General features: G+C 48.1%; 1 protein-coding gene across 1 annotated transcript; it reads right to left on the bottom strand.

The window, feature by feature from the left end:
• Positions 1–230: 230 nt before the first annotated feature.
• Positions 231–15,843, bottom strand: LOC144109553 (neprilysin-2-like). Its single transcript, XM_077642378.1, has 8 exons — positions 15,661–15,843; positions 13,305–13,730; positions 12,106–12,327; positions 10,744–10,889; positions 9,214–9,881; positions 7,281–7,606; positions 4,153–4,310; positions 231–548 (listed from the first exon to the last, which is right to left on the bottom strand). Exons 1-8 carry the CDS (start codon positions 15,841–15,843, stop codon positions 323–325), a joined length of 2,355 nt encoding a protein of 784 aa, XP_077498504.1. The 3' UTR covers positions 231–322.
• Between the last annotated feature and the right edge of the window lie 5,701 nt (positions 15,844–21,544).

Here is a 21,544-nt window from a genome sequence, read left to right as displayed (position 1 = left end):
GTCTTCCTTAAAACTGTTAAACGTTCAGAAATGACACACGAAATGCATGGCGGTAGTGGCTAAAAACTAAAATACGAAGAATACCACGCTTTTGCGCTCGCCGTTCCCTCTTCATATCGGGGTACAGCGCCATCTTAGAACAACTATGTGCCAAGCAGAAATATCAAGGTCATTACCCACGAACCGTGTCCTTTGGAGGCATCTATATGTTAGCATAGTTCAGTGTCGGTACGTTCGTGGCCCACACTTCATTGATGCATAAATTATGTCAGATAATGAGTTAGCTCTGGGCTCCATAAGCAGTTGAGCAGCTAAAACGAAACTATGGGAAGAAGCGGCACTGGTTCTTCTCGTCTTCGTCAGTGAGGCGCTTGTCGCAGCCGAAGGCCGTCCCGAAGTAGGGGAGACTGCGCACTGCAGCGCCGCAGTTGATGCCTGTGTTGCAGAACCGGAGGCAGTAGGTGAGGAAGAAAATCTGGTCAGGCGTGTAGAGCTGAAGCCTGCCCGACCAGTCCAATATGCCCAGCTGTTCGCCCGACATCAAGTCACTGCAGGAACGCATACGTTGAAGTAAATAAGCCAACATTGGTGGTACCGGTCATTTTAAAGGAACGTGGTAACTGCATACAAATGCCGTTCCTATAAAAAATGTTATGAACTTTTTTTGGAACGGTTGACTTCCCTTTGGCAACAAAATTCGAATTTCTTGCTTTGATAGGTGGAGTTGAAACTGGAACGTTTCTGTCCTGCATTTCTATACAAATTCTTGACGTACAGCCCCCATCACAAGTATACAGCCCAAGGGGTTTGCTTGCGAGGACTTCAGGGCGCATGATTATGCATACTCAACAACTGTAATCAATAGAATGATAAATGGCTTCGAGTCCTCAATCTTCCCAAGCTTTCTATTGCTAGATTTTCTAGGGAGCCCCGCTAAACAGCTTAGAAGCAAACCTCTTGGGCTGTATACTTTTGACGGAGGCTGTACATAACGAAAAAGAACCAGTGATCGTTGAGTGAATGGCGATGTAGACTAGCCTCAGAGATCAGCACCAAAAATCATTGCCATGCAGTTTTCAAAACCTGTAGGTAGCCGTGATACCTGTATTTCATATATTACATATTTTGTGTACTAACAAAATTTCTATTTTCAGTGAAATACACCTGTTCGCGATAGGACGTTCGTCCTAACTAAACCTAGGCCAACGTATTTTTCCTTTTTTTTAGTGTTGCTTCAAAAACTGCACGTGCCAAGGGAAGGACGCAAAGCTCATGACCCCGCCTGAAATGGCTTAACTATGCGTAGCAAATGGCGAACAAGTGAAGGCTACGCCTAACGATGCCTAACAGATGCCTAACAGGTGAAGACTACGCCGTAACGATGCCAAACAGATGCGAGACAAATGAAGGCACCTTAACGATGTCTAACAGATGAAGACTACACATTTACGATGCCTAACAGGTGAATACTACGTCATAAAAATGCATAAAAGGTGAAGACTACGCCTCAAAGATGCCTAACAGGTGAAGACTAGCTTTTACGATGCCTAACAGGTGAAAACTAGTCCTTAAAGGGGCCATGACAGCCTATTTCACCGCATGCCCTGCTTATCACATTTAATTCTCAACTTGTTAAATTAAAATTCCCCCAAGTTTCAGTTGATTCTGTGCGCTAAATATTTTGAATACGAATTTTTTCCGTCTCTTCTGCGCACTGCTTGCTGGTCTGGCAACATCTGATCGCTGACGTCTGAGGGGCATACCCACCCCGCGTCGTCTTCTTAGTACGCGACCTGACTGATCTTTAAAAAAGCGGACTTGCTCGTGGCACCCCTTTTCTGATTGTTGAGGAAACAGAAATCGATGGACCCCTGCTTAACTTTTTGCTCTTATAACCATGTTATTTTTATGTTATTAGATGGTTTTTTTTAGCAGTCAAGTGCTCCCGTATGTGAAAAGCGGCACGTGCCGTGCATGCCTTCGCCGATGTGCGCGCTGAAAGCGGCGGCGCTTTATAGCTGGCTACCAATTTCTTGTCCGCTATTCATCGGCTCGATAATTAAACTTAAATTATCACAAGGTGGCACTAGAGTAACCTTGAAGCACGAAATGAGCAGAGAAAAGTGCCGAATGAGACGACTTCCCCGCTACATGTGTGCATTTGTAAGTCAAACATACATTCCCTTTGGCTCGTAGAACCCTTTTGCAGGAACCAAGCTAGCCGCTTGCAAAACCCTACGCGACTCGAATACTTTCACTGCCCGCACCGAAGAATAGTCGCTGCCGTCTAAATGAGTGCTTGAAATTAATAGTGCATCATTTAGCGTTTACTCTGCGTGCCCATTGTGGCCTAGGAATGCGACGATCACGACAACTGCAGCACCACGCTGGGGTCGTTTACATAGCTGTGCGCAAAGAGTACTGCTCGTTTGCTTGGCATAAAACGCAAGGCGGGCTCTCCTTATCTTAAATATTACGTAGTATTGCTCACAAATTGCAGTTTTACTCAATTACACACTATGATAACACTGCAATAAGCGCCGCTGATGCTATATCACCTGCTTGGGAAACGCTTCGCGTAGGACCGGCGCTTCCCGCTCATTGTATCTGCTTTCTCATATGTCATCAGTGATTTTAATGAGCTCTAGCTGAAAATATGTTCGGACATTACTTGAATTAATGAAAACAACCAGATTCGTTGTCTACAGTCGACGCCGACGGCTGCTGCCGGCTGCCTTCAGCACATGCTGAGCAGACCAGGTCACATATCGGCACTTCCCCCTAATTGTACTCCCGCCCTGCGATGTATGCAGTCTTCGCTTTGAGGGCACTGTGGCCAAAATTACGCTCTACAGCTATTTTAAGGCGCTAAAACTTCCGAATTCGGTTTCCGCAATCGCCGAAATCGCACACACGAATCCTGCGTACTCGCTAGGCCTCGTCACGAAAGGGGCCGGCGGTACCCCGTCGGCCGAAATTCAAGCATCTGGCAAGAGTTCCCCGCTGATTAGTAAGACAGTGTGAAGATATGAAATGCAGCTGCTCGTTTCGCTTTTTTCTATACGGATAAGGCACCCAAACGCAGTTTTTCGGGCCGTCTCTCCACCCGGCGTGAAGCTTTCGCTCGGCCGCACAAGCCCAGGCGACGAGGAACGAGCGGCACCGTCGTGCGGCGTTTTCTGCCCGTGTCGCTCAATTGCCTCGGCGATAGGTTCTATGCGCAGGCACCAAATGAAAGCACATCTTCGCTGGTGCACGCACATCGCGTACGTCGCCGTGGCTAGAATGATCAGGACCAATAAGTTTTAAAGGCCTTAAGTTTATCGAATGTCATACCAGCTAGTCCCCCACCACACTCTGCCAGTTCCCACTAAGTTCACTCTTTACACTACTGCGATACGGGGTCGTTGGTCGTGCTGGCGTCGTCGTCGGTCTAGATTGAGAGACCAGGGCGTCTGCGATGGCATTTGCACACCGACCAGCCAACCGATCGCCGTCCTATCGGTCTAGTGTAACCGGGCCCTATACCTGTACCGAAGAATAACTGCGTTACTATTATCAACGCTTTAGCGGCACCAGTCACTCATATATGGGAGACGACTGCTACTTCGATCGCCCGCGGAAGTATAGGGAACAAGAGACCTCGCTGCGCACATTGCAGTAACGAGAGCAAGCAGACGACGTTGGTTCGTGTATGCCCTGGTGACGTCACGACAGCATTCAATATGGCGGTCACTGCAGGTGGGAGGAGTTTCCCGTTCTCAATTTCGATCGCATTTTTTGGAATATAGAGCACGTTCAGGGCAGCCAAATTTCAGAAACTGAATCATAAGCTCTTGTATTAGTTACTGAAGTACAAAAATGCAATATGAAGAACGACCATGTCATGACCCCTTTAACGATGCCTAACAGGTAAAGACCAGGCCTTAACGATGCCTAACAGATGCCTAACAGGTGAAGAGTATGCCTTTGCGATTACTAACAGATGCCTAACATGTGAACACTACGCTTTCACGATGCCTAACAGGTGAATATTATTCATGAACTATGTCTAATAGGCTAGCCCGACACGTGAAAGCTATGCCTAGGCAATGCCTTACAGACTATGCATATTAGGTTATGAACGCCTCAGCCAAGTCCACGGCGGCCTACCCTGAGTCGTTTTTATAGGCGTCCCAGGCGACGCGCAGGCTCGCCACCTGGAGCAGGTTTTCGCCGTTGACACTGCTGCACCTGAGCCTCTTGTAAAGCTGCTGCTCAGCGAATGGACTCATCCAAGACCTGGGCTGGCCTCCTTCGATTCGGATTCCCTGCGTGTACCAAGTGCGCTATAGTTATTGCGGGAAACGCACAGTGTTTTAGTGCAGCAGGGACATGAAAGTTTGACGGGTAAGTTCAGGTTGCTGTATTCGGGATCACAATTTCCTGGCCGCGAATTCTGTAACCTGGAAGTAACCATCCTAGAATCAAACTTTATATATAAATTCACGACATCTCTTCCTTCCTTTCTTCTTTCACTTCCTCAGTTATCCCTTCCCTTACGGCGCGGTTCAGGTGTCCGTCGAGATGTGAGACAGATACTTCCACTCTCTTACGGCGTGGTTCAGGTGTCCGCCGAGATGCGAGACAGATACTGCGCATTTCCTTTCACCGAAAACCTGTTATGATTATCTATAACTTCAGGGCAGCTTCCTTTAGACTTAATGAGAAGCCTGGAAAACTCATTTACCCAAAAATTAAATTCATGAAGGAATTCATAATTTAGTTCGGCAAACATGCTTTTGGTGTGAAAGCGCTACTTCACGCGGTCATAGCCATCCAAGAATCCGGCGTCGTCCCTGACCTTGAGGGTGAAAAAATAAAATAAATACTGCCACGTAAGCCGCGCCTTGGTTGCGAGCCCGCGGAGGCGCGAACAAATCAGCTTCGCCTGGTCGCTTGGCCAACAGCTGCTAGACCTCGTTTACAGCATATATTTTTATTCTTTAGTTAATTATCAAAGAATAAATATCTATCATTGAACATACTACCTGAACAAACAAAGTGTCAGTCAAGGATTTGAAGATTGTCCTGCAAAAAAAGTTTATGGAATGTTTTCCCCAGAGTACCATTCCCATAGCTTTTTTTAGCGGCCTTTAAATAAGCCCGCGAAATGCGAAACCTACCACTGAGAGCTGCTGGTGCAAATCTCAATCGCAAGTACAAAGCACAGGCGAGGCCCCACGCAGGACAGCTTCCCAGTGAAAATCTAATTTTGTTTTCGGAGATGCGGCTTGTGAAGTTGAAATAGCACCACTGTTACGCGGTAGGTTTTTTTTGCAGGTTTCATTTCAGACTGGTCAAATAAATCTACATAAATGGTACCCTGGCGCAAACATTCCAGCTGGCTGTTCTTGAAGGCGATCTACGACTTCCGAATTCACGCTTTAATACTTAGACCAGTGTTTCATGGTTCATGGTTTATGGGGGCTTTAGCGTACCAAAGTGACTCGGGCGATGAGGGACGCCGTAGTGAAGGTCTCCGGAAATTTCGACCAGCTGGGGTTTTTTAACGTGCACTGACATCGCACAGTATATTTACCTCTAGAATTTCGCCTCCATCGAAATTCGACCGCCACATTCGAACCCGTGTCTTTCGGGTCAGCAGCCAAGCAGCATAACCACTGAGCCATTGCGGCGGCCTAAACCAGGGTTTAGATAGGTGCCTAATTATAATTTAGTAATCATTAACCTTTAAAACGATAACATCCTGTTGACTAGGCCGTGCGACTTTGAACATTACTCAGTCTGTTTTAAATCTTTCTTATATTTAGCTGGAGTGCCCTTAGCTTTATATTATTTAGTGCTCTGGAACTAAAACCTCCAATCCCAAATTTCGCTTATGTTTCTTTGTCCGAAGCCTACGGCAGATGGCAACCGTGTTGTGGCCCACCGTGTTGTGGAAAACCTGCCAGCAGTCTTTATGGCCATATATGCAAAACACCTTATAGCTTAACAGTCTATGAGGTAACGGGTGGCTTTAGAAATACATTCAGCACTTTCAGTGCATTAAGTACAGGAAATACATACAGTACTCAAGTGGTTGCGCCCGTCTCTGTTACTTAGTGTTCTTCAACATCTTGGTTAAATTCAGCAGGGGTGCCTGGTATATGCTAATGCCCGTTCCAAAAGTTATGGCCATAGCCTCGCGGCTTAAAGGGGCTCGGAAACACTTTCCGAGGAGAGGGCATCAACTCGCTCAATCACTACATTGTGTCATGAACACTTCAGCCAAATAATACACTTCTACACGCAGCAGAGGAGCCACAATCACGAGCGAAAGTTGGCGAGCCTTTCCCGGCGAATTTTTCATGCTGGCACCCTCCTCCGTCGCTCGCATCTACGCATACATGTTGAGAACTGGCTATTCGTTAGATTCTGTCAGACGTCAGGCAGCTACCCTGGCCGCGGGCTATAAGCCGCTTATCTCTGGCGGGTCAGGAAGCTCTCCTTCGGAGGTGGCGCCGGCGGAGAAGCGCCGACCTTCCAGCGTGCAAAATGTGACCAGAGGAAAGGGAAAGGCGCGGAGACGCTGAAATTCAAATTTTGGCCAGAAAGCCCCTAACCCACCGCGGTGGCTCAGTGGTTAGGGCGCTCGACTACTGATCCGGAGTTCCCGAATTCGAACCCGACCGCGGCGGCTGCGTTTTTATGGAGGAAAAACGCTAAGGCGCCCGTGTGCTGTGCGATGTCAGTGCACGTTAAAGATCCCCAGGTGGTCGAAATTATTCAGTAGCCCTCCACTACGGCACCTCTTCTTCCTTTCTTCTTTCACTCTCTCCTTTATCCCTTCCCTTACGGCGCGGTTCAGGTGTCCAACGATATATGAGACAGATACTGCGCCATTTCCTTTCCCCCCCCAAAAAAAACAATTATTTTTATTATCAGAAAGCCCCAGGTGGTGTAAATTATTCCGGAGCCCTCCACTACGGCACCTCTTTTTTTCCTTTCTTTTTTCACTCCCTCCTTTATCCCTTCTCTTACGGCGCGGTTCAGGTGTCCGCCGATATGTGTGACAGATACTGTGCCATTCCCTTTCCCCAAAAACCAATTATTATTAATATTATGACCACAGATAACTCTGTGTTTACAAAACGCATTAAAAAATCCTTCCTGGACAATACTCGTGAAGAGGCGTGCTTTAATATCCCAGGCATACCGCAACTTTATTAGCTCCCCTTTCAGAGCCCATTTAACTTGTAGAACCTCTTCGCTAAACGCGCGCTTCGAGCTTCACTCACGCGGAGGTCGAACATCCTCAGCGCTGCGTCGAGGAAGGCTGTGGCCAGGCCTCCGAAGCTGGCGGCACGAAGCACCCCCGCCTCCTTCTGGGCGTAGAACAGCGGCCCGGCGAGTGCAGCATGGGATACCTCCACCAGGTTGGTCAGGTATGCGTACAGCACTCCCTGGTACGGCGAGGCAAGCCAGTACTTCTCTTCACGCAGGAGCCCAGCCGCGCCCTTCTCCCGCAGTCGGTGCCCGGCTGCCGTGATCCAGTTCTCCAGGAATTCCTGCTCCACGGTTTCGTCGCGCGCAAGCCGTGTAATGCCACGCACATTAAAATACCCTGTTCTCGTCACGCCACTGTCTGTAGATCTTGTTACAACGGAAATCGGAGATTATCAGGATATTCTTCATTAACGATTAGCCGCTGCCATTCATATTCATAGACAACAATTCTATGAAAAACTAAATTTGAGCGGGAAACCGTTGATGAACGCAATTTTTGTCATATAGTGTAATCTTTCACTGTAGCAGTCAGTATATTCTCAGATCACCCAATGTCAATCTTCAGCTTTTTTTTCTATTAACGTTCTTGCGATAATCAAAAGCGTTCCCCATTTGTTTTTTATGGACGTCTTAACTGTTCGATGCAATGGATGGAAACAGATCAAATAAAAGATTTCGTACACGTCAAAAAAATGTACCATTACCTTCTGTATTTCCACAAGAGTATCTTACTATATTCTAAAGTTCAGAATTGGTTTGCGAGAATGTTGAACATGCAAGTTCTCCTGTAGACGCGAGCTTAGTAGTAATGGAGAGGAAGGATGGAAGGAAGGCCTCAGACGTTGCTGACACATACACACAAAGGGGGAGTGGCCAAGACACAGGCGGTTAATTGCTGGATCCAGGAAAGTTTTGACAGGAAAAGGAGTGGTAATAGGATGTAGACTGATAGATTGGAAGACAGAAGGAAAGGGGTACTGTTAACTTGGAGATTGAGGACGGGACAATGGCTTAATGTGCATAATAGTATACAATGCCTGTAATGTTTCAATGTCGTACTGACTGAGAGCGGGAAGAAGAAATATTGTAAAGTACAACTGTATCTTACGGATAATCTGAGTACCGAAAGGGCAGAAACTTGGAGGCTAACGAAAAGGGTTGAGCTCAAGTTAAGGACAACGCACAGAGCTATGGAAATAAACATGATAGGTGTAACGTTAAGAGACCGGAAGCGGGCAGAGTGGGTGAGGGAACAAACGGGGGTAAATGACGTCCTAATTGAAATCATGAGGAAGAAATGGGCTTGGGCAGGGCATGTACCGCGAAGGCAAGATAACCGCTTGTCCTTAAGAGTAAAGGAGGGGTACCAAGAGAAGACATGCATAGCGGGTAGCGGCAGAAAGTTAGGTGGGCGGATGAGATTAAGAAGTTTGCGGGGATAGGGTGGCCGCAGCTGGCAATGGACAGGGTTATTTGGAAAGACATGTTAAAGGCCTTTACCCTGCAGTGGGCGTAGTGAGGCAGATGATGATGGCGATGATGATTTTGTAGAGCATATGTAGCACGGAACAGACAACGAATGCCAAGTGTAGTAACACAGCAGCTCGCTGTCTTTGTTTTTAATGAATCTTCAAAGAAAACGGCGCTACATACATGAACGAAGACAGCAAGGAATCAAATACGCCGCTCCACTCATGATTCTGCGCCCCCGTATAGATCCCCTGTTATCTTTATTCACAAATGGTATTCTTCTGGGCTACTTGGTATGCTTCCATTTTCGGGCCAGCGTGAACATTTCGCGCCCTTTTCTTTAAGAACACCAAACAATGAGCATCGTTTTCCTTGTGTTGCGCGTTCTCGTCACTTGGGGCATTCTCAACATTTGCTACAGATATGGCCATACCTTTTTGGGATCGTACCAGTAGTTGGAGAACAATCCCCAACTCTGATCTTGAGGCGGGCCACCGCTGCTCTCCAGCTGCTCCATCCAGGCCACTACTCTGAGGTCGCGAAGCCTTTGTTCCATGACGCGCCTCGTATACTCGTCTATCCACGTGGTCGCCGACACTGCCCTCTGCGTCTGCGCGGTGAGACCACGGAGGAACCTGTCCACGCCTTCTCTGCGCTCCGCGGCGAAATCCTCCGCGTCGCTCATGTAGTACAGCGCCGGGCCGAACCAGGCTGCGGCCGTTTCGAGGCATCGAGACGTCTTAAGCATCCGCGAGCCGTCCTCGCTGCTCGTGACCAGCACCCTCGCCTTGCGCGATGCCATCACCACGCATATCTGGGCGAACCACCAGGCGATGTGCTCCAGGAGCTGTCGCCTGCTGAACTTGCCCAGCAGCCAGTCCGTGGCGGCCAGGAAGTGGCGGTCGGTGATGTAGACGCCGCTTTGCGCGACGATTCCCGAGGATTTGAAGACAGACAGTATGGTTCTGGAAAGCGGATAGCCGTTAAGGTTGCTGAAGAGGGACTCTAGACGCGCGACCGTCGTGTAGACGGCTTCGCGGCCGGTCTCGTTGACACTGGCCGCAAGAGTGGTCAAGACCGCCCGTTCCAGGACGAGGTGTGCGGTCATAGTCGCCTCGCTCGGCATCGGTAACCCGTAGAGCCTGCACGGTATTTGTATATTTATCATACCCTACAATCCTGTGGCGCCTTCGCACGTCTACTCGTTTTAACTACGTTAAAGCCCAATCAATTTTTTTTCACAGCACCTCCGCTATTAGTACCCTTTCTCACAGGAAGCCTTCAGCTATTCTGGCGTATTTAAGGGAGTCCCACAAAGTGGAGTAGACTTGAGATACTAGATTAACTAGGGCGAGGGAATAAACCCGAGTTAATGATATCCTAGCCGAAATCAAGAGGACGAAATGAACTTGGGCAGGACATGTAATGCGAACGCAAGAATACTGCTGGTCCTTAAGCATAACGGAGTGTATTCCAAGAGAAGCGCAGGCATGGGGTGGGCGCAGTTGGCAAAGGACGGGGTTAATTCGAGAGACATGGGAGATGCCTTTGTCCTGCAGTGGGCTTAGTAAGGCTGATGATGATGCTGATGACCAGCCAGATTAACTACAAGGGATGCGTTCTAATGAGTGATTACTGCCTTATTCATGTCCAACATTCTCAAATAAAAATTTTGTATATTGGAAAACTGTAAGGTACTCGCATAAAAATATTGAAGATAATGGTCGATCATTCTGATATGTAGCAAAATATTTCTTTTATAGTGCTTCCGTCGATCGCATCGTGCAGTCAAGACTGCCATAGAAAACCAACGGCGAACGCTTTTGAGGATAGCAAAAGCGTTAATAACGAAAAAATTCAAGCCTATCGAAGCGAGATCTGCAGATATATTGATTGTTAAAGTGAAATTTTATAATGTATGAAAAAACTGCACTCAAAAACACTGTTCAAAAACGTCCTTGTCTAGAATTTTTGGGTATGCCAGGCAACAATGGTGCAACGTACTTTTGAATCTCCTTGTAGTATGCTCGCCGACCTCCGTTCTTGTCGAGGAGGTCCACAAAGTCCAGCCAGGCGGCAGCCATTCCCGTCTTGCGAATCACCAGCATCGGTGGGTTAGCCTTCCCGCCATTGTTCTTCAACACGACCGTCTGCAGCATAGAGACCGAGACATAAACTCTCATCATCATCATCATCATCATCATCATCATCATCATCCTGACTATACCCACCGCAGGGCAAAGGTCTCTCCCATGTCTCTCCAATTAACCCTGTCCTTTGCAAGCTGCGCCCACCCTATATGCCCGCAATCTTCCTAACCTCGACCGCCCACCTAACCTTCTGCCGCCCCCTGATGCACTGCCTTCTCTTGGAATCCACTCCGTTACCCTTAAGGACCAGCGGTTATCTTGCCTTCGCATTAGGTACCCTTCCCAAGCCCATTTATTCCTCCTGATTTCGACTATGATGTCATTAACCCGCGTTTGTTCTCTCACCCGCTGTGTACGCTTCCGGTCTCTTAACGTTACACCTATCATTTTTCTTTAAATAGCTCGCTGCGTTGTCCTCAACATGAGCTGAACCCTTTTCGTTAGCCTCCACATTTCTGCCCCGTAGGTGAGTACCGGCAAGATACAGCTGTTGTACACTTTTCTCTTGAGAGATACTGGCAAACTGCCATTCATGACCCATATCTTTTCGTAACTATCCTTGTAGTTATTTCCGTCTCGTGATCCGGATCAGCGGTCCCTACCTGCCCTAAGTACACGTATTCCCTTACTACTTCCGGCGCCTCGTTGCCGATTGTGAAGAGCAGTTTCCTTGCTATAGACTGTGGAACATTACTTTGGTTTCCTCCATGTTAATTCTTAGACGTAAAACTCTGCAGGGGAGCAATTGCGCTGCATTTTTATTTTTGCGGCCTAAGCTTTTTGCGCTCGAATTCATTCGTTCTGAGGAAATTTTCTCGCAGAACTCGAGTTTTCTTGCGCTCCTCAGAGAGGCTGCAAGGTGTTAAAAAAATTGGCAGTTGGTTAACTTGGCTAACCCTGCAATTAAGCGAAAAGCTGTTGCACACATGGTTACTCTCCGTGTGGCTTCACATCACCCCATCAAATGTTCTTAACGTCAAAGGTCAACCCAAAGGTCACCCAATGCCAAAGGTCAACTCAAGATCATGGGTCAAGGTCAGGGTCAGGGTTAGACACCATAAATGTACCTCATTGGTCATACACGGCTATCCTTGGTTAGGCTGAAGGACGTTCCAAGTCGCTGTGCTGCCTACCCGAAGTCTGCTTTACTTAGCGCAATGAAGCTTTTCGCTTGAAAACGCGTCTATTGGCAGAGCCGCTTAGGAAGTTCGCTTGCCTGAGACCAGAGCTCGAGTCCCCAGAGCACGTCCAGCTTGACTAGCACAGCGAACGGGTGGGCACTGTGCCTCGTCGCCGACTCGTCGTAAGGCCACGGGATGCCGATGGACGCCGCGAAGCGGCGCACCATGCGCAGGCTGTCTGCGTCGTCGTCCTTCTGCGCTATGCACTTTTGGACGAACGCAGCCGCGGCTCTGCGACCGGTGCTCACAGCCTCATCCTGGCGACGAAGCGGAGAAAGAAGACGCAAACTCGCGTTTCTCTCAACACTACAGTGCGCTGGACATGTCCAACGTTCTCGGAGAAAAACTTCGAAAATTGGAAAATTGTAAGATAGTGGTGTAGAAATCTTGAAGGTAATGGTCCGTTCTTTCGATATGTAGCGAACTCTTTCTTTTATAATGTTTGGTTTGGTTTGTGCGGGTTTAACGTCCGAAAGCGAGTCAGGCCATGCGCTACGCCGGAGTGAAGGGCTCCGGAAATTTCGACACCCTGGGATTTTTTGACGTCCACTGACATCGCACAATACACGGGCCTCTAGAATTTCGCCTCCGTCGAAATTCGACCTACGCGGCCGGGATCGAATCCGCGTCTTTCGGGTCCATCGCTAGCATCTAGCAGTTAAGACTGCCATAGAAAACCAATGGGTAACGCTTTCCACGATAGGAAAAGCGTTAACAGCAAAAAAATGCCTGCCGTCGGGCAGATCTGCGAATGTGTTGTTATAGCGAAATCTTACAATAGATGGAAAAAAATGCGCTCATGAAGTCTTTCCCGTTCAAAAGTGCTTTTGTCCAAAATTAATCACAAAGTGAAAAGGAAGGGAAAACCTCGGGGTGCTTGCCAACATTTCAACAGGACTGGTCTTCGTCTGCGACTTTTCTTCGTCTTGTCTTCGCGTGTATACTTCCTGTAGACAAAATTCAACTAAAAGTGTATGGCCATAAATCTATAGACTGTCTATAGACTGTCCATGTAATTTGTATTGCATATAGAGTAGTCTATAGGGTTGTGTCTATAGGAAGTCTACTAAATTATAGACAAGCCTCTGTGGACAGTCTATAGACTGTCTACAGAATTTGTATTGTCTATAAGGTAGTCTGCGTGGTTTGTTTATAGAAAGTCTATAAGCTTTAGAGACAAACGTCTGCAGCCAGTCAAGGGACTGCCTAAAAAAGTTCATAACGGATAACTTACCTGGTCATGCGCAAACGAGCCATTGGCGTCATAACGGCCACCGCTGATCTCCTTCGTCAGGAACCACGCTGCCTTCAGCGTCCAGGACAGCGCCATCTCTTCGACGAGGTCCCGAGCCAATCCACTGCCGGGCGACCACAGCGAGCAGACATAGGCGTCGAAGTCTGCGCACGGGTCGATCCGGGTGTCGAGTCTTCTCCGGAAGAACGAAGCGTGCAGCTTGCAATCGGCCGAGGCGCAGACCCCGTGGTCGTCGGCTCCGAAGCGCTGGCCACCCGACAGTGGAGAGTAGCGGTAGTACACCGCCACAGCCACAGCGACGGCCAGGACCAGGAGCACCGTGGCGAGAACTATGCATGCCGCCTGACTTGAATGTGGCGACTTCTTCAGTTTTCTTTTCTTCAACTTCTCGCTGATCCAGCTCGCCTGAGTCAGTTTTGCACATGAGAAGGGAGGTCATGATCAACGAAGCCAAGCTGTCTTGTGGGATGCAACGAGACTGGAAAGGATGGTTTGAGTAGATAGGTGGGTGGAGTGCATGATGGAAAAAAAAACTCAGGAGAGAGCGTGATGTCATGACGTCACGGCCTTAGCAAACCAGATGCTCATGAAGCCATTCTCTCCCCCGGTTTTTCGCTCTCCGTGCCAGTCCCTAATGTTTTGGTTTCGTATGTTCTGCTGCGCGCGCATCATGGCGGCGGCGACGTCTACAGATGCGCGTGCGTAGTGGTGATAGATATCACCGCACCCTGTCATATGGTGTGATCCCATGAGGAACCAACTCTTTGCCTTTCATTTTTTTTTTGTCTAGGCTTCAAGGTTTACGCAGGACGCACCCTCCTGAGTTTTTTTTTTCTCCTCTATGGGGCAGCGGTGCGGATTGGTTGAGATAGATGAATGAACGCCGAGACTTTAAAACAGTCTGGTAGCGGGTGCCGCCAGGCCAGAGGATATTTTTAAATATTCTTTTGCCGATCGGTTCAAACCTTCTGATCTGTTCCGATCTGTTCAGAAGCTACAATCTTGAAAATTTTTGTTTAGAGATTCCTGTTGCAATTACGTTGTGCCTGCTTTGAGCCCCGAAATTATGTTCTTATATCACTACCCTACTTTTAAGGCACCAATCACCCATCCGTTTTAGTCGAACATCTAGAGCGTATGCACTCACATCACCCTCCTTACGCCAACTACTAAGGCCACTGCGCAATGGCTGTGCTTGCCTCGACAATTAGATGTATCGTACTATGTTTAAAAAAATGTATATTTTCTTTCTTGGGATTTACAGCATGTCTGAATACATGGACGGAGCTTCCACTTCGAAGCGCATGATGACACAGCATCAGCTAGCGTCATCAGTTCACCGCCAGTACAGAATAAGGCGTTACTTGGGAATATTTTCACCCGTAATTGCAAGAAAGCTACACAGTGCAGTATGCTGCGCGAACATGTTGACAGTGACGATCTACGCTTCCTACTTGCAGTAAAATGGCTTATAGAATGGTTGCCTAACTCAAGCCGACCAGTGCCGACGGCCTTAGGAAATCAGGAAAATTGAACAAATATTCAAAAATTTCATTGGTGTCTCTGAATGATCAACATCATGATAGCCTTTGTTCAGGTTGTCCAGACTTCAGGAAAAGTCAGCTTAGGTATTACAGAAGTAAGATTACTAGTAGGATAATACTTAAACATGTTCATAGGGAAGAAAATACAATGGCCTTTAACTTGTTATGGTGTCTCCAATGAGTGCTAATGCTCTCGCAATTCTCCCGCCAAAACTCCTGTTGGAACCGGTCCTATTGTCCTTATATGGTATGCATGATTCATCGCCTTCTACTATGTTCGAGCAGCTTATAGCCGATTATCACATGAGATTGCACTAATCCCACCGACTAATCGTCACTAAACCACCTTGATCCGTTTTCTGGGGTTGGCCTACTTTCAAAAACTTCGGGGCTCCTTTAAAGTTTTCGGGGTGGTCCAACATAAAATAATTACAGGGGTACACCTGCCACAGTGAGCAGGTTGTGATGACGTCACAATGTCACGTGCCTCTATCGACCAATCTGGACGATCCATCAGGGGGGCATGTTGTGATGAAGCCACAGTCATGTGACCTCTCTAGACCAATCAGAGGATTTTGTTACGGAGGAACCGGAAAGTGCATGACGACGACCTAAATGCTAATGCAGTATTAATCAATTTTTTATTTAATCATTTTGCCATATTTCTTTATCGAGAACTACTTTCCTACTTGAAAGAAGTGAGCACAGTATACCCGAGATATTCCGGCTGCTAGCAGGTGTTTCCTAAAAGCGCGGCGAAGTAGTGCACCGAGAGAGACCGGTTTCCTTACCAGAGGCGTGAGCCCCAAGTTGCTAGTGGTCTTCTTTTCGGCGCTGGGAGACTTCCTGGACTCCGGAGAAGTGACCGATGCGGACACCGTCGAAGTGGGTGACGCTGCTGTTGCCGCTGGCTTGCTCGTGTCCGATGGTTTTGCGGGTGTACAAGAGGAACGCCGTTGGTCCTTTCCGTCCATCTCGAAGTTAGCCAGGTGGTTCTCTTCCGGCCTGTTCCCCTCAACACCAGTCGCGGCGTGCTCACCACTACTGCTTATGTGCGCCCTTGAATACGCAGCGGTGGCCAATGAGCGGCGGCTTGGGTGACGCCTTGAGCGCCCGGGCAGCGCAGAGTGCGAGGAGGAGCTGCGGTGAGGAGGCGTCGTCGATTTTGCCAAGATGTAAGTCGACGTGTCTTTTCCGGGTTCCGTTGCCTGACCTGGATGAGATTAATGACTAATTTTTTAGAGCGAAAGCTCTGCTAGGCCAGTCCGATACAATGCTTCGCTGTGTGTCGCTGGTGGTTAGCAACAGCGCCCCTAGCAACCGAATCTGCGTGTATGGTCTGATAACCCTTTGCAGTGAAGCTCCGCCCACCTACAGCCCCGCCGCACAGAATTCTTCCACGAAAAAAACAAGTAGTCCGTCGTTAAAACTTCTCTCGTTGCCTAAACAAGAAGCCAAACACAAGAAAAAAAAATTATAACTCTAGAATTTTGATAACTGACTCCTTTAATAAAGTCGAACATTAGAAAGCTTATTTCATTTACTGTTCTCATTGTCTACCGGAGTAATACAAGACGATGCGGACCGTGGGCCAGTGTTCGCAACTGCTGTTTTGTTTTTATGTTGTATCCGACTTTAGCAACACGTGATCGGTTTGCCGAGCCCCACGCGTTGCCGCGGCGTAGCTTCGCTGGATTGCTAGACAAAGATAGTATATAGGCATGCTATAGTTATATGGTTAACCATGACGACGTCATAGTACAGTAATCAGCATAATTAGTAGTAAACATATGAACGTCCACATGTAATACGTCATTATAAAGAGGAAGCTTAGCCTAATTAAGTGATAATTATTGGGCAGATAAATTACGATAATTAATCAGTCGATATGTGTATTGCTATATCAACGGATAACTACAAACGCTAAACAAGTGACGCGATCCTCAGCTTGACATTGAAAAAAAAAATTTAGCGAAATGCAAGAATAACAGCGGGTGAACGGATGACGTCATATACGGTAGAGCGCAATGCAAGTCACGTGACCTAGCATGACACCAATGGGCGCGTTCAAAAGGCGCCTATCGAGGCTGCTCTCGCCACAGACGGCGGCGCGACATGGACGGAAATGAAGAAGCGGTCGCTACGAAGAGCTCTAGTGCTAACAGTTGTCCGGAACGCGCTCATAGTTACCGACGCCAAGCCGCGTCTAGTTGCCCGATACACCAGAGCTTTCGATCTTTAACGATGTTCGACGATAGTTAAACCGCGGCTAATATTTTTCCGACCTGTTTGTTGGGATTAGCCAACAGGCGGTGACTCCATACGTATTGAAGAGAGTTGCAGGTTAGTGCTGCATATGCTATGCCTTCTTTCGCGCTGTGTTCCTTGCTGCCGCTGATGCGGGCCTTAGAAGACACACCGGAGCTCACGGAACGGTGGGACGAATGCCGCGGTGAGTGCACAGGCATCGCGGAATGCGAAGACGAGCTACGTTGTGATGGCGTCGTCGACTTCACCAAGATGGTAGTCGACGCAGCTTTTCCTGAACCCGTGGCGGGTCCTGGGTGGCAGTGACTTCGGTATCTATTAATGCGTTAGCATTTGAAGGGCCAGTGCAAAGCTGTCGTGTGTCAGTATCCAGTAGCAGGCGGACACCTCCACACCGGGCTACGAATAATCTTAGTATACTACCTATGCAAATTTGACATACTACATCGAATATAAAAGAGCCTTAGTTAGCCACCTTGGATATAACAACCGTTCATGTGTTAACTTCGCATATAACGAACCTTAGTATGCCACCTCGAATTTGCTGAACCTAAGTACGCCTCATTACATATATAACGAACTGTCGCGTGTTAATCGCGGATATAACGGAATTTATCGTGTTAACCTCAGATAGAACGAAAAACTGGACGAGCTCATGAAAGTTTTGCATAATGCACACGCAAAAGGATTAGGACAAGTGTCCGTTTCTTTCCTCGTCCTGGTCCTTAAGCGCTGTTCGTAATGCTTAACTTTGGATATACCGAACTTTCGTGAGTTACCTCAGATATAACGAACCTATACGCGTATTGATAACGGATGTAATGAGCTTAGTATGCTGACTTCCAATAAAACCAACCGCAGCGTAATATGACGAATTGTAGTGCGTCAACCTAGGACAAAGTACGCATGTTTGGCTACTAACGCACACAAGCGATCCACTGAGAATCGCCAGAGATTTTTTTTTAAATTAAAACGTTGTTTCGTGTAGATCAAGAGACAATACGCATAAAATAACGAATCACGGGGGGTGTCGCCGCAGTATATGTTTACCTCCTTTCGGGCTGCGTTCCTTGCTGGCGTCTTTGTGCGCCGTGGCTGACGCACCGGAGGCGAGTGATTGGTGCGAAGGATGCCCCGATGAGTGGACAGGCAGCGCGGAATGAGGAGACGAGCTCTGGTGAGAAGGCACTGTCGATTTCGGCAAACTGGTCGCCGACGCACCATGTATGGGATCCATGGCGCCACCTGGACGACAATGACTGCATTTTGTTTTCTTTTGTCAGCCGTTTGTTTGAATGATGATGCAACTGCGCTTGGAACTATGCTGAGGAAAGTGCTGATAATGGCTGCCAAGGGCAAAACAAGGAGAACCTTGTAACGTGCAATGTGTGCATTGCTATTTCACCGTAACAACAAGCAAAGCGCGAGCAGCAACGGATAATCCAGTTGATTGATTGATTGATCAATTAATTAATTAATTAATTAATTATTTGCAAGTAGTCTGGAGACAACACCAAGCTACGACCTTCCCCCAACCCCTGCATTAACTGCATTGCTTTCCCAGGACAATTATCCCCCAAAAGCAAGCTGTGTGGCCAGTATGTCTACGGGACAAAACACCGGAGGAATTGCAGCTCTTGAACACCGAAAACTGGGAGGCCGCGTTACTCAGCTCCGTCTGCAGATGAGACAATTCCGGGTAGTGACACAAGCCATAGAGGCCGCAGAGCGCCAAGGGCTCATGGCCAGCTGACGGGGTCTGACCCCGCCCCTTCTCCCCCCTACAGCCTAATGAAAAAAAGCCTTTGGGCCGACGTAATCAAGTTTCGCCACCGCCAAGAACCAACTTGTGTTCCATGTCTCACTTTGCTTCACCATTTGCGCAAATGAAATAGATATAATGTATCGTAAACTGAAGCCTCATATGGTCATATGGTTTTTCGTGTCTCATACTGTCTGCCGCAAATCGAATCTCCCGAGTTGAATAAGCGCCACGCGTCATGGCGCTCCCACGGCTGGCAGCAGCAGCACTACCCCCCCCCCCCCCCCGTGTGTACAAACAAGGGACGAGACCAGGCTTAGTAATCGCATCGTACTAGTCCCTGTCCCTAAAACAATAAATCAGAATCGACGCCTATCATACCTGTGACCCAGCGATGCGCAACGCCTCAATAATGGGGACAGTTTACACGAACGATTCCGCCGCAACTGATTATCTGTGTGCTGAGCCACACTTGACATGAAACGACCTCACATTCACGCAAGCAGCGCCATTCTATACCCCATTCCTCCACCTCCCCTCGAACACACACACACCCGAATGTTGCATGCAGTGAGGACTGCAAACACCGACAATGACTGCACGACGAAGAGCAGGGTTACTCCTGCTTCTTCTGTCTTTATATTTAGCTCCCTCACCGTTCTCCCACAGTTGCGGAGAAGGAGGGCTGTGCTGTGCGACCGTGTCTGCCTTGACGCTTTCGTAACCGTAAGCAGCCGCTTACCTCTCGAGAGACGAGCCGAATGCCAGCCGTCAGCGTCCTTAGTTCTTCGTCTTCTTGGAGATTCTGCACGAGAAAAGAGACGGAGGTGGCCCTGGCGCTGGAGGTGCCATGCATAGCACTACACTCTTTTAAAGCATGGATGAAATATTAAGGGTGGAAAGTATAAGACGGCCGGTTCGCGGAGGAAAGCTGGGCTGTTAAGTCCCGAATTTATCGACTTATTATCGCACAGTACACGGGCCTCTAGAATATCGCCTCCATCGAAATTCGACCGCCGTGGGTACAAACGTTCGTACAAAGTGTATCCGTACTCTATACAAAAGAGAAGGCGCGGGCATCGAGGCCTCGGCGCCGGCGAGTCGGAGCTGTGTCCAGGCTGGAGGTGGACAACCGTGAACGGGTACCCACAAAATGTATTCGGAACACAAAAACCACAAAAAAGCTTAGAGGGGCTTGCTGTCTAAGCATGCAACCAAGAATTCAAAAGCGCGAACTGCACTTCCTTATGCGATGATCACATGGCACACATGAATTGAGGCTTCCTATGCTTTTTAGTTCATCGGGAAGTTTTTCCCATGGCCATGTTGAAGAGAAAGGGCGACAGCACCTTCCCTTGTGGGGTACCCTGGCTTCCCATTTCTATTTCATCCGATTGGGTTTTCTGAAAATTTATACTTGCTTTCCGATTTGTAAGGAAGTATTTCATGTAGCCGTAGGTCTTCGGTCCTACCCCAGCCTGGCTGAGCCAATCTAGTACCGATCCGTGTTTAAAATTATCGAAGGCCCTTTTTAGCTCAAACCCTAGCATGACTTTGGCGCCGTTGCTTTTAGAGTGAGTGATGTTTTTAGTAGCATCATGACATCCTGCGTGCTGAGGCGAGGGCGGAAACAATGCATCTCACCTGGCCACAGCCTGTTTTCTTCCATATAGATCGATATTCCAGTTTGGGCGACGTGTTCCACGAGTTTGTCTACGCAGGATGTTAGAGATATGGACCGGAGATTTTCTATTTGCGGCTTCTTTTCTGGCTTCGGAATGATGACCAATTTGCCGTTTTCAACTAAGGGGAATTTCTCCTTTCTCCCAGCATCCCTGCATGTAACCCGTCAGGGCTGTTCTGGAGTTATCGTCTTGGTTTCTTAGCATGCTATTCGTCATCCCATCTGGGCAGGGGCCGATCTTGGTTCGAGTAACTATTTCCTGCCCCCCCTTCGGCCTCTGTGATGGGTGCGTCTAGTGTTTCATTTCAAGCCCCTTCGTTGTCGGGGACTTGGCTCTTGTATCCACTAAGTAGGTTTTGACCAATTTGCTCAATAAGCTTTAATCGCGATACTATTCGCACGACGACTAACCTGATAAAGGTTAGACACGCTGTAAGGGAAGGAATGTTTCCGACGCACAGTGACGAGTATTAAAACCGCGTGTTCCATTAAACATTAGTGTTAAAGCTGTTTCGAAAGGGGTTGCCCTAATTCGAAGCCCTCGTGTGAAGTGCAAACCGCATAATGTGTGATAACAGCGCCTTCAAACAATGCGAAGCACGCTCTTTCTCCCCGCGTTTCCCGGTAACGATTGCAGTTGCGCTTTCATGTCGTTGTCGTAAGCAAAAAAAAAAAGCTGCCGCCACCGTCTGGAAGGAGTTAAATTTACGAGTGTTAGCTGTTTGGCAGCGGCATCTATCGTGCATGCGATGTATTACCACGCGATTAGACTACTTTTCCATACATCACGGCGAGCGGGCCCCTACCGCCTTGAGGTCGGATATTTTTGACCAATTTGGGTAAATTGGTAATTGGTTTTCGGGGAAAAGAAATGGCGCAGTGTCTGTCTCACATATCGGCCGACACCTGAACCGCGCGATAAGGCAAGGGAGAAAGGGGGGACTGAGAGAAGAACGGAAGA

The sequence above is a fragment of the Amblyomma americanum genome, chromosome 11 (genome assembly GCF_052857255.1).
Source record: "Amblyomma americanum isolate KBUSLIRL-KWMA chromosome 11, ASM5285725v1, whole genome shotgun sequence".
Classification (NCBI taxonomy): Eukaryota; Metazoa; Arthropoda; class Arachnida; order Ixodida; family Ixodidae; genus Amblyomma; species Amblyomma americanum.
This window is presented reverse-complemented; position numbering and strand designations above follow the sequence as displayed.

What these genes read in the sequence shown, in the direction of transcription:
- LOC144109553 (XM_077642378.1), bottom strand. Translation starts at nt 15,843, where the DNA reads ATGGACGGAAAGGACCAACGGCGTTCCTCTTGTACACCCGCAAAACCA. An exon ending in TACTACAAGGAGATTCAAAA is followed by an intron (nt 9,882 to 10,743) that starts GTACGTTGCACC and finishes AATACCGTGCAG; the next exon opens with GCTCTACGGGTTACCGATGC. An exon ending in GCCTATAAAAACGACTCAGG is followed by an intron (nt 549 to 4,152) that starts GTAGGCCGCCGT and finishes GCGTTCCTGCAG; the next exon opens with TGACTTGATGTCGGGCGAAC.